A 15,860-nucleotide genomic window follows, 5' to 3' on the forward strand; every position below is an offset into this window, starting at 1 on the left:
GGAGTCGAGGGAGACAGAGAGAGGGGAGGGAGACAGAGAGAGGGGAGGGAGACAGAGAGAGACGGGGGAGGGAGACAGAGAGAGGGTCGAGGGAGACAGATTAAGAGAGAGATAGAGAAAGGGAGGCGAGGGAGACAGAACGAGGGGCAGGAAGACAGAGTGGGGGGGAGACAGAGAGCGTGAGGAAGACAGGGAGGGGGAGGGTCATCTCTGATCTAGGCCAAATTAAGACAAAGATGGTCATTATCCCAATGTTATATAACTATTCCAGGATACAAATTAAATTAGCATTCTTTTGTAAACTAGTTTTTAAGCAATTTTGAGACTGAATTTATATTTGATTCAACCAAATACAAATGTGTAGATACTGTCAGTACTGGAAGGTTGATGTTGAACTATTGGTGTAATTTATCCATACTCATTGTAGTTTCTCTAAACCTGCTGTATAGACCATGTTGTCTGATCATTTAAGTCATTTAAGGTGCCTATCCAAGAAGATGTGAGTTGAATGAAATACACGTTTGAGCACAGGAAACGCACGTGGGTAGTGGTGGTATCAAAAACCAAATGCGTCCTGCAGTCCCTCAAGACAACCTTTCTTTACTCTCCTAATTTAGCATAATTTAGCATTCTAGAATTTACATACGGTCGCTGGGCGACACACAAGTATAGGCAGTTCTCTCAATGTATATAATGCGCGCTTAAGCAATGTGCGTCGGAAATATAAAGTAATAAAATCGAAGCTCTGCTTGGCGGGTTATACAAAAAGTCCAATGTCCTTAAACATTGGTTATACTTTACATATAGTCTGTTTACTTATATGCCAATAAAGACAACTGTTGCTATTGTTATGATTATTGTTATTACTATATTTGGAAGTGTTGCTCTTATTACTGATCTCTCTTGGTGTTTTCTGTATCTGTGAATATTCAATAAAATGATAAGTGTCCCAAAAATATTTTTCCAATATTTTTCTCTGCACTCATCTGCCAGAGGTTGAGAGGTTGGGAGGTTGGGAACACGACACACCTCCTCCTCCATGCACCAATGGACATTAAAGAGGAGGAGACTGACGCTACAGAAAAGCAACTACCTAAACTTAATTTCTCCACTTTAAGAGTTGAAATTGAATGACTGTTAGCAGCCGTTTTGTTCAGCAGTATGGCGGCTCCTCTCACTGACCAGGAGAAGCGTAAACAGATCAGTATCAGAGGAATTGTCGGGGTGGAGAACGTCGCCGAGTTGAAGAAAGGTTTTAACCGACACCTCCACTTCACTTTGGTCAAAGACAGGAATGTAGCGACGCCGCGCGATTATTACTTCGCCCTCGCGCACACGGTTCGAGATCACCTGGTGGGAAGATGGATCAGAACCCAGCAGTTCTACTACGAGACCGATCCCAAGGTAAAGTTGTTGGCTTTTCCAAATATCATGCTGTACTTTTGTTTGGAGAACTTATCCTGGCTTTACCTGTCTGTCTTGTGCTGTCCTTATTTGGTCCAGTATTAGCTAGTGATGAGTCGTTCCAATGGCTCTTTTTGGTGAACTTTGGGAACCGAATCGTATTTGGTTCCCAGATTTGAAAACTGCGTCTACTAACACCTTTTTTTTAAAGTTTCAAACAACGATTATCTGCTAATAAATTACAAAATAATTATCAGAAGATGGTGAATCCTCACTGCAAAAAAATAATACATAGTGGAGAGAGCATATCGATCCGTACCACGCTCGTTTTTGCACCCCCCCCACAGAAAAAGGGGTTATGTAAATATGTATCTTAACGTGCATATCACGATCTGACATGGTACTCTACTTTTTTAAAATTACATTTGAGATTTGCAATTTTAAAAAATATATATATATCGATTTTCAAGAGTAGTGAATAAAGAGCTGTTTGGGTCCCAATTTACGCGTCTCTTATTTTTTTATATGTCAACGGAGCCAATAATGTGGCTCTCCGAAAAGACTCGGAATGACCATCACTAGTCACAGCCCCGCCTCCCTTTCTAATACATGGTTCCATCTGCTGCTCCTCGTCATCATTATCATCAATCTGCACCCTCTGGATGCTTCCTGATAATATCTCCTTTCTCCTGAAATGTCACCTAATTTCTACAAATCTAATAGCGTTGGATTGGTGGAGACCATAGGTTAGTGGGCGTTTCCACCATTATTTCTAATCGCGTTGGATTGGAGGAGACCATAGGTTAGTGGGCGTTTCCACCATTTCTAATAGTGACAATATTTAGCCTTACCATGAAGCTTTAGGACTCATGAAATCATAGTTTCAATGGCCTGGTTGTATTCCGGAAGAATCTGAGAGTAGGCGAGCTGATCTCGGATCAGTTTTGACTTTCACATCATAATGAAAAGGATTACACTACTACGCTGAGAATGTTTTTTTTATTGATACGTGCCAGTGTTGTATTAGTACTGAATGTTGCATGTTCCTGGGATGTGTGCATCACTAGGAAGCACACAGAGAATGGAACTAAAAGTGGTTATTGACATACCTGACTTTGTTAAAATATAAACTCTTTTTTTCATGCAAAACGTTTTCTCATTGGAATAAACGGGTTTGCATTGAGAAAATGATTCTCTTTTGATTCTGGTCTGCCACCTAATGAATACACCCCTGTTCTCCTTGACCAGCGGGTGTACTATCTCTCTCTGGAGTTCTACATGGGCAGAACCCTCCAGAACACCATGATTAACCTGGGGCTGCAGAACGCCTGTGACGAGGCCATCTACCAGGTGAGACAGAACTGAGAGACGTCTGGAGCACATCAATGGCCTGACTACAGGCAGGAACCACTGGAGCCAGAGACTAAAACAGCTGTTACAAGAGACAGAATTTCTCAATGACTGTGAAAGCGTGATTAACACACCTTAGTCGAGCAGGTTAAGCGTGATTAACACACCTTAGTCGAGCAGGTTAAGCGTGATTAACACACCTTAGTCGAGCAGGTTAAGCGTGATTAACACACCTTAGTCGAGCAGGTTAAGCGTGATTAACACACCTTAGTCGAGCAGGTTAAGCGTGATTGCCACACCTTAGTCGAGCAGGTTAAGCGTGATTGCCACACCTTAGTCGAGCAGGTTAAGCGTGATTGCCACACCTTAGTCGAGCAGGTTAAGCGTGATTGCCACACCTTAGTCGAGCAGGTTAAGCGTGATTGCCACACCTTAGTCGAGCAGGTTAAGCGTGATTGCCACACCTTAGTCGAGCAGGTTAAGCGTGATTGCCACACCTTAGTCGAGCAGGTTAAGCGTGATTGCCACACCTTAGTCGAGCAGGTTAAGCGTGATTGCCACACCTTAGTCGAGCAGGTTAAGCGTGATTGCCACACCTTAGTCGAGCAGGTTAAGCGTGATTGCCACACCTTAGTCGAGCAGGTTAAGCGTGATTGCCACACCTTAGTCGAGCAGGTTAAGCGTGATTGCCACACCTTAGTCGAGCAGGTTAAGCGTGATTGCCACACCTTAGTCGAGCAGGTTAAGCGTGATTGCCACACCTTAGTCGAGCAGGTTAAGCGTGATTGCCACACCTTAGTCGAGCAGGTTAAGCGTGATTGCCACACCTTAGTCGAGCAGGTTAAGCGTGATTGCCACACCTTAGTCGAGCAGGTTAAGCGTGATTGCCACACCTTAGTCGAGCAGGTTAAGCGTGATTGCCACACCTTAGTCGAGCAGGTTAAGCGTGATTGCCACACCTTAGTCGAGCAGGTTAAGCGTGATTGCCACACCTTAGTCGAGCAGGTTAAGCGTGATTGCCACACCTTAGTCGAGCAGGTTAAGCGTGATTGCCACACCTTAGTCGAGCAGGTTAAGCGTGATTGCCACACCTTAGTCGAGCAGGTTAAGCGTGATTGCCACACCTTAGTCGAGCAGGTTAAGCGTGATTGCCACACCTTAGTCGAGCAGGTTAAGCGTGATTGCCACACCTTAGTCGAGCAGGTTAAGCGTGATTGCCACACCTTAGTCGAGCAGGTTAAGCGTGATTGCCACACCTTAGTCGAGCAGGTTAAGCGTGATTGCCACACCTTAGTCGAGCAGGTTAAGCGTGATGTGATGCATCAGCTCATACATCATTAAACACTAATATGGGGCTGTCCCCTTTTGTGTTGTTGTATTGCCTGAACAAGTTGAATGTGAGTTTGTTATTTTTTTGAAGTCTCTGTTTGTTGTGTAGCTGGGTTTGGACATGGAGGATCTGGAAGAGATGGAGGAAGATGCCGGGCTGGGGAACGGAGGCCTGGGCAGACTGGCAGGTACAGTACGGACCAAGTGTTAGGTGTGTGTGTCCTTGCTAACTTCTATGGTGGTTCATGACCAAAGAAGTTGGCTACACGGAACCAATGGAACCGGGGAACGGGCTACAGGGTTCTATTTAATGTAGTACAGAATACAGTGGGTTGTCATCAGGTGGAAAACTACAGCAAACCTCTCTTGTCTGCAAGCCAGAACAGGAAGTTTACCTAACACTATGAGGCTGTTGTTGGCTGGCCAAAACAGGAAGTTTAACCAACCGTAGGAGGCTGTTTGGATGGCTGCATGTCCGTGTTTACACAAGCAGCTCAATTCTCTAAAAATAAGATCAGATTTGGGCTCCCTGTGTAAACGCAGCCTTTTTGAAATGAGAGCAGATCTTCATTCCACGAAGGAAATTATCAACATCACTGTAGCCTGGTCCCAGATCTGTTTGTTCTAATAAGCCAACTCCTATAGTCTCTATAACTAACCTCCATATGAATATTCCAGAACAGATACTAAGAAATACTACGCCATACTTTACCCCCTACGCCATACTTTACTCCCTACACCATACTTTACGCCTTCCACATACTTTAAGCTATACTTTACCCCCTATACTTTACGCCATACTTATCGCCTTACACCATACTTTAAGCCATACTTTACACTTTAAGCCCTACTTTAAGCCCTACTTTAAGCCCTACTTTAAGCCCTACTTTAAGCCCTACTTTAAGCCCTACTTTAAGCCCTACTTTAAGCCCTACTTTAAGCCCTACTTTAAGCCCTACTTTAAGCCCTACTTTAAGCCCTACTTTAAGCCCTACTTTAAGCCCTACTTTAAGCCCTACTTTAAGCCCTACGTGAAGCCCTACTTTAAGCCCTACGTGAAGCCATACTTTACACTTTAAGCCATACGTGAAGCCATACTTTACACTTTAAGCCATACGTGAAGCCATACTTTACACTTTAAGCCATACGTGAAGCCATACTTTACACTTTAAGCCATACGTGAAGCCATACTTTACACTTTAAGCCATACGTGAAGCCATACTTTAAGCCATACTTTACACTTTAAGCCATACTTTAAGCCATACTTTACACTTTAAGCCATACGTGAATCCATACTTTACACTTTAAGCCATACTTGAAGCCATACTTGAAGCCATACGTGAAGCCATACTTTACCCCCTTACACCATACAGGTTTTCTTTGCATCCACTGTGTCTTTAAACTTCATCGGTTTGGTATTTTTGAAACATTGACAAATAATGAATTGAAATTCCCTGCCCAGCATGTTTCCTGGACTCCATGGCCACCCTGGGTCTGGCAGCGTACGGTTATGGCATCCGTTATGAGTATGGGATCTTCAATCAGAAGATCAAGGAAGGTTGGCAGGTAACAACCCTTCTCTGCTTTATTCCACTGCATTTTAAAGGGGCAATCTGGGATGGATACATCCAGGTTTTTGACTAAATTATTGAGATGTATCATTTGATTCTTGGAGAATATAATGAATAAATGCATCATGAGCTTATTTAAACTGTCTTACCCTATTAGATACACTTATTTTAACAATGACAAACCACAAGGATTTCATTCTTTGCAGTAGAGTGTAACTTCTACAACACTATTCGTTATGTAGAGGACAGGTTTCAGGTTTCATGCATGCCTCTTCACTTCAGTCAATGAATAATCAAAACCATCTAGTTCAGCGTTCAGAAGTGCATTGCACTGCAAACACACAGCCCAGATTGAAAAGGGCAAAACCCCTCCGGTGTGTGTAATGTACTGTAGGTTGTTATCAGAATCCAAACAAGGGCAACAACACGTCGATTGGTTGGCTCAGAGGTTGAGAAGGCTATCGCAACAGGCACTGGTCCCAAATGGCACCCTATTCACTATGTAGTGTACTACTTTGGACCAGAGGCCATAGGGCTCTGTTCATGAGATGTGCACTATATAGGGAATAGGGTGCCATTTGGGATAAAAGCCAGTGTTTCACCACTTAAAGAGTGAAGACAGGCAGCAGCAAACCTCTTTCTGTTAAATGATTGACAGACACCGCAGACCTGGGTTCAAATACTATTCAAAATCATGTCTAATACTTTATCTGAGCTTGTTTGACGCAGTGGAACCAATCGAATAATCCTGCCCATCTGACACCTAAGATTCCAATAAGATTAGAGCGAACGCTAAAATGTATTTGAAAGGTTCCAGGTCTGCAACACTGTGGCGACCCACATCCTTCCTCTCTATGGCTCCAGCCTGGATTGCAACAGTGTGCAACAGTATGACAGGGGTGGATTTCAATTGAAATTAACCCTGGCTGCCTGGGGGGCCCCACTGATTTAAAAAAAATGTATGTATGTATGTATGTATGTATGTATGTATGTATGTATGTATGTATGTATGTATATGTATGTATGTATGTATGTATGTATGTATGTATGTATGTATGTATGTATATATATGTGTATATATAAACAATTATGTATATATGTGTATATATATGTATATATAAACAATTATGTATGGCCTATTGTGTTTATTTTTATTCTGAAATTAAAAGCGTACATGAAAGTTATATTAATTTGTGTAATAATAGCAGCAGGTCTGTGGGGAAATGTCTAGTTTGGGAGGGGGGGGCTCAACGGTATTTTGAAACTGGGCCCCTGGCTAGTGAGGACGTCTTTAGACCATCGTTCACTCAGATCACACTGACTAAATGAAGAAACGTTTTAGAATGAGAAGCTCAGCTGTTGTATTTGTACAATCATCTTTGGGGAGGCGGGGTAGCCTAGTGGTTAGAGTGTAGAGGCGGCAGGGGAGCCTAGTGGTTAGAGTGTAGAGGCGGCAGGGTAGCCTAGTGGTTAGAGTGTAGAGGCGGCAGGGTAGCCTAGTGGTTAGAGTGTAGAGGCGGCAGGGTAGCCTAGTGGTTAGAGTGTAGAGGCGGCAGGGTAGCCTAGTGGTTAGAGTGTAGAGGCGGCAGGGTAGCCTAGTGGTTAGAGTGTAGAGGCGGCAGGGTAGCCTAGTGGTTAGAGTGTAGAGGCGGCAGGGTAGCCTAGTGGTTAGAGTGTAGAGGCGGCAGGGTAGCCTAGTGGGAGTTGGCAAGAACACAAACTGATCTGAGACCAGGCTATGGTTCTATTCAACATATTGACCCATTTCAAGTTTTGCTTAGTCACACTTTCGATTTAGTATGTTGCCTTGTGATTGGCTTGCTCCTAGGTGGAAGAAGCAGACGATTGGCTGCGTCATGGTAACCCTTGGGAGAAGGCCCGCCCTGAGTACATGCTACCAGTGCACTTCTACGGCAGAGTGGAGGAGTCTAAGGAAGGGGCCAGATGGGTGGACACACAGGTACTTACAGTCATGATAATGAATACTACCCTTTAAAAAAATCATTGTAACGTGCTGATAATAGCGCTAAGTTGTACCACTTAGTACCTGCATATCTGATGGGGATTTGAGATGCATTTTCTAATGTACTTACATTGTCACTTGTGTTATTACACAGGTATAACAGCAACTAAGGGTCGCTGTGGTGTTAAAAATATTGTTTTGGGCATTGAACTTTGCTAAAAGTATTACTGATATTTATAATGTTAAATTGAAGTGTTCCCAATTCTTCCCACAGGTTGACTCACTAAGTACCTGCATATCTATGATTTTATTGAGTTTGGTATTTTTTAAATTTATAGTCTTGAATTGACCCTTAATCTTTTTGGAAGGAAGTTTTAAGATGATGAATAAATCTGACATTTTTAATCTTCATCTTCAACCTAATCTTAATTCCTTAACCCCCCCCCCAATGCCTTGCCTCTATAGGTGGTCCTTGCTATGCCTTATGACACGCCCATCCCTGGATATATGAACAACACAGTCAACACCATGAGGCTGTGGTCTGCCAGAGCTCCCAACGACTTCAACCTGATGGACTGTAAGTGGTGTCGTGTCTTTGGCATCATGAGATTGAAGACTGTTAATTTATCAAATCAATTCTCTGTAATTATTATTATTACGTGATTAAACAAATTATGTTAATGTAATTAACTAGGAAGTCAGGGCACCAAGAAAAATCTTCAGATTATAAAGTTATACTTTTCCTAATATAACTCTTCAGATATTTTAATATCTGATCAATTAGTCTTCTATTAATGAATGATTCTTTACCTCACGTTAATCTCATTCCAAACGTCGTAAATTGTTGGTTATCTGCACGAACCCAGTCTTCACTATGAGTCATCCACACATCAATTGTCTTAATAATTTATTTACGAACTAACTAAATAATCACAGAAATGCACAAACAGTAGATATGTATATGGTTACAAGGAAATGATAGGAGAGGTTCCCTAGTGGTCTAAGATGATATGACAGCTTGGTGGACAAAGGGAAGTGGGTGTGGACTGGGAAGTGGGTGTGGACTGGGAAGTGGGTGTGGACTGGGAAGTGGGTGTGGACTGGGAAAAGTCACTTCACAGTTGATAATTATATTAATTGTAATCCTTTGCACGTGAACGCTCACTCATTCGGAAATAATTGCAATAATTGCAATAATTGCTATATATATATATTTATTTATATATTTATTTATATTTATTTATTTATTTATTTATATTTATTTATATATTTATTTATTTTATATTTATTTATTTTATATATTTATTTTATATATATTTATTTTATATATTTTTATTTTATATATTTTTATTTTATATATTTATTTATTTATTTTATATTTATTTATTTTATATTTATTTTATTTATATATTTATTTTATTTATATATTATTTATATATATATAAATATATTTATATATATATATTTATATATATTTATATATTTATATATATAATTTTATTTATATATATATATATTTTATTTATATATATATATATAATTTTATTTATTTACGCTCAGTGTCCGTGATCTTTGTTGGAATCATCAGTCCTTCTGTTGGAAGGTTCATCTGAGCGTCTCTCTCTGCTTCCCTGAAGTCTTTTGTGGTTAGAATGGATACTTCGGAGTACCCTTCAGAAATGTTCTCATGGAATAGATGTTTCGGCGGTTGTCGGTCCTCGCATCTCGGGTTGACACAACTTCTAGCTGCAGACTAATAATTAGTATCTAAGATTTGCTCTTATTCTGTTAGGATCGATAGTCTCAGAGTTTAACCATATCCGCCCGTGTAGCCAATGCTCCACGTGGTATGGTTAGGAATTCAACAACCATTACAACCTTGGCTTATACTGAGGTTTTTGTGGACTCTACTCAAACCTTCGCCCCCTCTGTGAGAATTTCAATTCTCTCACATTAACGGTTTAAAATCACATTACATAATTTCACAAATAGTTTCATCTTTACTCATTCATTTTCTACAATAATTAGACGCAAACCTCACAATGGAGGCACCTGTATAAACAGGGTTATGGTAATGTGGCATGAAACAAAACTGACCGGGTCGTACCTGGCTTCTCCACCGACCGTTTACACATTCTCCAAAACATGGATATTGTTCAGTTCTCAAGTTCTGTGATGCAGAAGTTCTACTGTGAAACACACTCTCTATATACTGCATGGCCCTGAGGAGAGTCTCCTCCAGGAATTTACGACCTGAGATAACAGAACCTGGGTGTAGGAGGGAGGGGGATGCCACACTCGATACCCAGAAAGGGCCACGTCATGACAGTGGCCAGGAGGATGACATTACTTTTTTGTAACCCTGCCTACTCAGAGGTAGCTTTGGTCCAGGGTGTTAATACAGCTCGCTAGCACAGCCTTCTTCAAGCAAGCCACACTAACACCATGGACCAGAGCTAACTTTGACTCTAACTTGAGATGCAAGCACTTTAGCAAGCACCCTGTCAACTAAATGACGTGTTTCTGCCAATGTACGCTTTACGGAGGAAACGAAGTCGCACACATCTCAAGTTAGAATCCAGGCCTGAATGATGACAGCATTGAATTGAGTCTAGTGAATAATATGAAGCCGTTTCTTTTCCTGAGAAACAGAAGTCTTGAGTCTTCTCCCATTAATGTCCCTGTTAAATCACTTCTATGTGCTCTCCCATTTAAGGCAGGGTAGCCTAGTGGTTAGAGCGTTGGACTAGTAACCGAAAAGGTTGCAAATTCATATCCCTGAGCTGACAAGGTACAAATCTGTCGTTCTGCCCCTGAACAAGGCAGTTAACCCGCTGTTCCTAGGCCGTCATTGAAAATAAGAATGTGTTCTTAACTGACTTGCCTAGTTAAATAAAGGTAAAATAAATCAAATTAACTTCTATGTCCTCTCCCATTAAGGTCCCTGTTAAATCACTTCTATGTGTCATTCTATGTCTCCTCAGTCAATGTTGGAGATTACATCCAAGCTGTTCTGGACAGGAATCTGGCGGAGAATATTTCTCGTGTGCTTTACCCCAACGATAACGTAAGTTCTAGATTGGTACATTGACCACGTAGGTGTTAGTCCATTATGTCTCCCTCCTGCTCTCTTTCGTGTCGTTTAGCAGACGCTCTTATCCAGAGCGACTTACAATACTGAGTGCATACATATTCAATGATTTTCACACACTGGTCCCCTCGTGGGAATTGAACCCACAACCCTGGTGTTGCAACCACCATGCTCTACCAACTGGGCCCCCTGTGTGTGTGTGTGTTTTTTTTAAATTCTCACTTGGCACCTCTTGTTTTCTCCCCCTCCTATTTGTGGATGTTTCCCGATAGGCCCTGGTCTAAAGTAGTGCACTACCCTATGGGGCCCTGGTCTAAAGTAGTGCACTACCCTATGGGGCCCTGGTCTAAAGTAGTGCACTATAACGTATAGGGTGCCATTTCGGCACGCACACCTTGATTCCTCCACATACTCATCTCATATGTATATACTGCACTCAATACCTTCTACTGTATCTTGCCTATGCCGCTCTGTACCATCACTCATTCATATATCTTTATGTACATATTCTTTATCCCCTTACACTTGTGTCCATAAGGTAGTAGTTTTGGAATTGTTAGTTAGATTACTCGTTGGTTATTACTGCATTGTCGGAACTAGAAGCACAAGCATTTCACTACACTCGCATTAACATCTGCTAACCATGTGACCATTAACATCTGCTAACCATGTGACCATTAACATCTGCTAACCATGTGACCATTAACATCTGCTAACCATGTGACCATTAACATTTGCTAACCATGTGACCATTAACATCTGCTAACCATGTGACCATTAACATCTGCTAACCATGTGACCACTAACATCTGCTAACCATGTGACCACTAACTTCTGCTAACCATGTGACCACTAACATCTGCTAACCATGTGACCACTAACATCTGCTAACCATGTGACCACTAACATCTGCTAACCATGTGACCACTAACATCTGCTAACCATGTGACCACTAACATCTGCTAACCATGTGACCACTAACATCTGCTAACCATGTGACCACTAACATCTGCTAACCATGTGACCACTAACATGTGCTAACCATGTGACCACTAACATCTGCTAGCCATGTGACCACTAACATGTGCTAGCCATGTGACCACTAACATGTGCTAGCCATGTGACCACTAACATGTGCTAGCCATGTGACCACTAACATGTGCTAGCCATGTGACCACTAACATTAGATTTGATTTGTTGTAGTTCTTTGAAGGGAAGGAGCTGCGGCTGAAGCAGGAGTACTTCGTGGTGGCTGCTACCCTCCAGGACATCATCCGACGCTTCAAGAACTCCAAGAAGGGCTCCTCCGGCCCGGTCTCCTTCGACAGCTTCCCAGAGAAAGTAGATTACTTATTGATTTTTATCACGACTCCACTGAATCCTAACAACAACAACAAATACAGTTGGTTGTTCTTTTTTTTGTGTGTTGACAGGTGGCCATCCAGCTGAATGACACTCATCCTGCCATGGCCATCCCAGAGCTCATGAGGGTCTTTGTGGACATTGAGAAACTCGACTGGGACACGGTGCGTTTTTAAAAAGGGGGAGAGGATGAAACTGATTATTTATTGTATGAAAATAAAACCACTAACTTTATCTAAACTTGCATAATAAGTATTTGTGGGTGTGGTGTGTTGGGTAGATGAGTGAAAAGCCACGCGGCACCTTGAACCCTAAAGCCACGCGGCACCTTGAACCCTAAAGCCACGCGGCACCTTGAACCCTAAAGCCACGCGGCACCTTGAACCCTAAAGCCACGCGGCACCTTGAACCCTAAAGCCACGCGGCACCTTGAACCCTAAAGCCACGCGGCACCTTGAACCCTAAAGCCACGCGGCACCTTGAACCCTAAAGCCACGCGGCACCTTGAACCCTAAAGCCACGCGGCACCTTGAACCCTAAAGCCACGCGGCACCTTGAACCCTAAAGCCACGCGGCACCTTGAACCCTAAAGCCACGCGGCACCTTGAACCCTAAAGCCACGCGGCACCTTGAACCCTAAAGCCACGCGGCACCTTGAACCCTAAAGCCACGCGGCACCTTGAACCCTAAAGCCACGCGGCACCTTGAACCCTAAAGCCACGCGGCACCTTGAACCCTAAAAAGCCACGCGGCACCTTGAACCCTAAAGCCACGCGGCACCTTGAACCCTAAAGCCACGCGGCACCTTGAACCCTAAAGCCACGCGGCACCTTGAACCCTAAAGCCACGCGGCACCTTGAACCCTAAAGCCACGCGGCACCTTGAACCCTAAAGCCACGCGGCACCTTGAACCCTAAAGCCACGCGGCACCTTGAACCCTAAAGCCACGCGGCACCTTGAACCCTAAAGCCACGCGGCACCTTGAACCCTAAAGCCACGCGGCACCTTGAACCCTAAAGCCACGCACCTTGAACCCTAAAGCCACGCGGCACCTTGAACCCTAAAGCCACGCCACGCGGCACCTTGAACCCTAAAGCCACGCGGCACCTTGAACCCTAAAGCCACGCGGCACCTTGAACCCTAAAGCCACGCCACCTTGAACCCTAAAGCCACGCGGCACCTTGAACCCTAAAGCCACGCGGCACCTTGAACCCTAAAGCACGCGGCACCTTGAACCCTAAAGCCACGCGGCAAACCCTAAAGCCACGCGGCACCTTGAACCCTAAAGCCACGCGGCACCTTGAACCCTAAAGCCACGCAGCGGCACCTTGAACCCTAAAGCCACGCGGCACCTTGAACCCTAAAGCCACGCGGCACCTTGAACCCTAACCCTAAAGCCACGCGGCACCTTGAACCCTAAAGCCACGCGGCACCTTGAACCCTAAAGCCACGCGGCACCTTGAACCCTAAAGCCACGCGGCACCTTGAACCCTAAAGCCACGCGGCACCTTGAACCCTAAAGCCACGCGGCACCTTGAACCCTAAAGCCACGCGGCACCTTGAACCCTAAAGCCACGCGGCACCTTGAACCCTAAAGCCACGCGGCACCTTGAACCCTAAAGCCACGCGGCACCTTGAACCCTAAAGCCACGCGGCACCTTGAACCCTAAAGCCACGCGGCACCTTGAACCCTAAAGCCACCTTTATATCATAGAACAAGTGCCTCGTCTGTCGTAGCCTGGTATATCCACAGAAGATCTGGGGCCATCAAATCAAATGTTATTGGTCACATACACATATTTAGCGGGTGTAGAAAAATGCTTGTGTTCCCAGCTCCAACAGTGCAGTAGTATCTAACTAAATGCTTGTGTTCCTAGCTCCAACAGTGCAGTAGTATCTAACTAAATGCTTGTGTTCCTAGCTCCAACAGTGCAGTAATATCTAACTAAATGCACATCTAAAAGTAATGGAATTAAGAAATGTATAAATATTTGGATGAGCAATGTCGGAGTGGCGTTGGCATAAATATATCAGAATGGACATATGAGATGAGTAAAGCAGTGTGTAAACATGATTTGAAGTGACCAGGCTATTCAGTGTGTACTGCGCTATTAGAACCATTGCTCTTTCCTATCAGGCGTGGGCCATCACCAAGCGGACCTTTGCGTACACCAATCACACGGTGCTTCCCGAGGCTCTGGAGCGCTGGCCCATTGGACTGCTGGAGACCCTGCTACCCAGACACCTTCAGATCATCTACAGGATCAACCAGGGACACCTGGACGTACGTACCGTATAGACTGGGTTCAGTGGGTGGTATTCTGATGTACCACTATAGACTGGGCTGTGCTCCCTGCTAAGCGTATGAATACATTGATACTGAATGACTTGAAATGTATCCCCCTTACAAGACTCATGGACACTCATCCGGTCCCCATCAGCTCCCTCCTCTTGGCCCTAATTCACCCATAGACATGCTGCTTGTACTGTGTCAATAACCTGGACTGTTCAGATTGGCAGAATCATGTGGTTTTTAGGAGGGATATGGAGCAGATTGGGACCAGCTGACACAGTGCGTTTCTGGTGTTGCTCCAGGAGATTTCAGCTCTCTTCCCAGAGGACGTGGATCGGATACGCAGGATGTCTCTGATCGAGGAGGACGGGGGAAAGAGGGTCAACATGGCTCACCTGTGCATCGTGGGATCTCACGCCGTCAACGGAGTCGCTGAGATACACTCCAACATCATCAAGAATGATGTGTAAGATGGTTCATCTCTACTGTATTCTCCCTGATAGTAACAGCTTTCTCTCAGATGTGTAAGATGGTTCATCTCTACTGTATTCTCCCTGATAGTAACAGCTTTCTCTCAGATGTGTAAGATGGTTCATCTCTACTGTATTCTCCCTGATAGTAACAGCTTTCTCAGATCAGATGTGTTTCTCTCAGATGTGTAAGATGGTTCATCTCTACTGTATTCTCCCTGATAGTAACAGCTTTCTCTCAGATGTGTAAGATGGTTCATCTCTACTGTATTCTCCCTGATAGTAACAGCTTTCTCTCAGATGTGTAAGATGGTTCATCTCTACTGTATTCTCCCTGATAGTAACAGCTTTCTCTCAGATGTGTAAGATGGTTCATCTCTACTGTATTCTCCCTGATAGTAACAGCTTTCTCTCAGATGATGTAAGATGGTTCATCTCTACTGTATTCTCCCTGATAGTAACAGCTTTCTCTCAGATGTGTAAGATGGTTCATCTCTACTGTATTCTCCCTGATAGTAACAGCTTTCTCTCAGATGTGTAAGATGGTTCAGTATTCTCCCTGATAGTAACAGCTCAGATGTGTAAGATGGTTCATCTCTACTGTATTCTCCCTGATAGTAACAGCTTTCTCTCAGATGTGTAAGATGGTTCAGATTCTCCCTGATAGTAACAGATGATGTTCATCTCTACTGTATTCTCCCTGATAGTAACAGCTTTCTCTCAGATGTGTAAGATGGTTCATCTCTACTGTATTCTCCTGATAGTAACCTGATAGTAACTTTCTCTCAGATGTGTAAGATGGTTCATCTCTACTGTATTCTCCCTGATAGTAACAGCTTTCTCTCAGATGTGTAAGATGGTTCATCTCTACTGTATTCTCCCTGATAGTAACAGCTTTCTCTCAGATGTGTAAGATGGTTCATCTCTACTGTATTCTCCCTGATAGTAACAGCTTTCTCTCAGATGTGTAAGATGGTTCATCTCTACTGTATTCTCCCTGATAGTAACAGCTTTCTCTCAGATGTGT

At 43.6% G+C, this 15,860-nt stretch overlaps 1 protein-coding gene across 1 annotated transcript in view; it reads left to right on the forward strand.

The window, feature by feature from the left end:
• The first annotated feature begins 1,091 nt into the window (after positions 1-1,091).
• The window catches only part of LOC124046772 (glycogen phosphorylase, liver form-like), a 28,047-nt gene continuing 13,278 nt past the window's right edge, over positions 1,092-15,860 (forward strand). The window contains exons 1-11 of the mRNA XM_046367519.1: positions 1,092-1,404; positions 2,653-2,754; positions 4,193-4,271; positions 5,546-5,649; positions 7,483-7,614; positions 8,083-8,194; positions 10,602-10,684; positions 11,912-12,049; positions 12,142-12,234; positions 14,208-14,354; positions 14,666-14,829. Coding sequence (XP_046223475.1) covers positions 1,162-1,404; positions 2,653-2,754; positions 4,193-4,271; positions 5,546-5,649; positions 7,483-7,614; positions 8,083-8,194; positions 10,602-10,684; positions 11,912-12,049; positions 12,142-12,234; positions 14,208-14,354; positions 14,666-14,829 — 1,397 coding nt within the window. The 5' untranslated portion in view covers positions 1,092-1,161. The remainder of the gene's footprint in view (positions 1,405-2,652; positions 2,755-4,192; positions 4,272-5,545; positions 5,650-7,482; positions 7,615-8,082; positions 8,195-10,601; positions 10,685-11,911; positions 12,050-12,141; positions 12,235-14,207; positions 14,355-14,665; positions 14,830-15,860) is intronic.

The sequence above is a fragment of the Oncorhynchus gorbuscha genome, linkage group LG10 (assembly GCF_021184085.1).
Source record: "Oncorhynchus gorbuscha isolate QuinsamMale2020 ecotype Even-year linkage group LG10, OgorEven_v1.0, whole genome shotgun sequence".
Classification (NCBI taxonomy): Eukaryota; Metazoa; Chordata; class Actinopteri; order Salmoniformes; family Salmonidae; genus Oncorhynchus; species Oncorhynchus gorbuscha.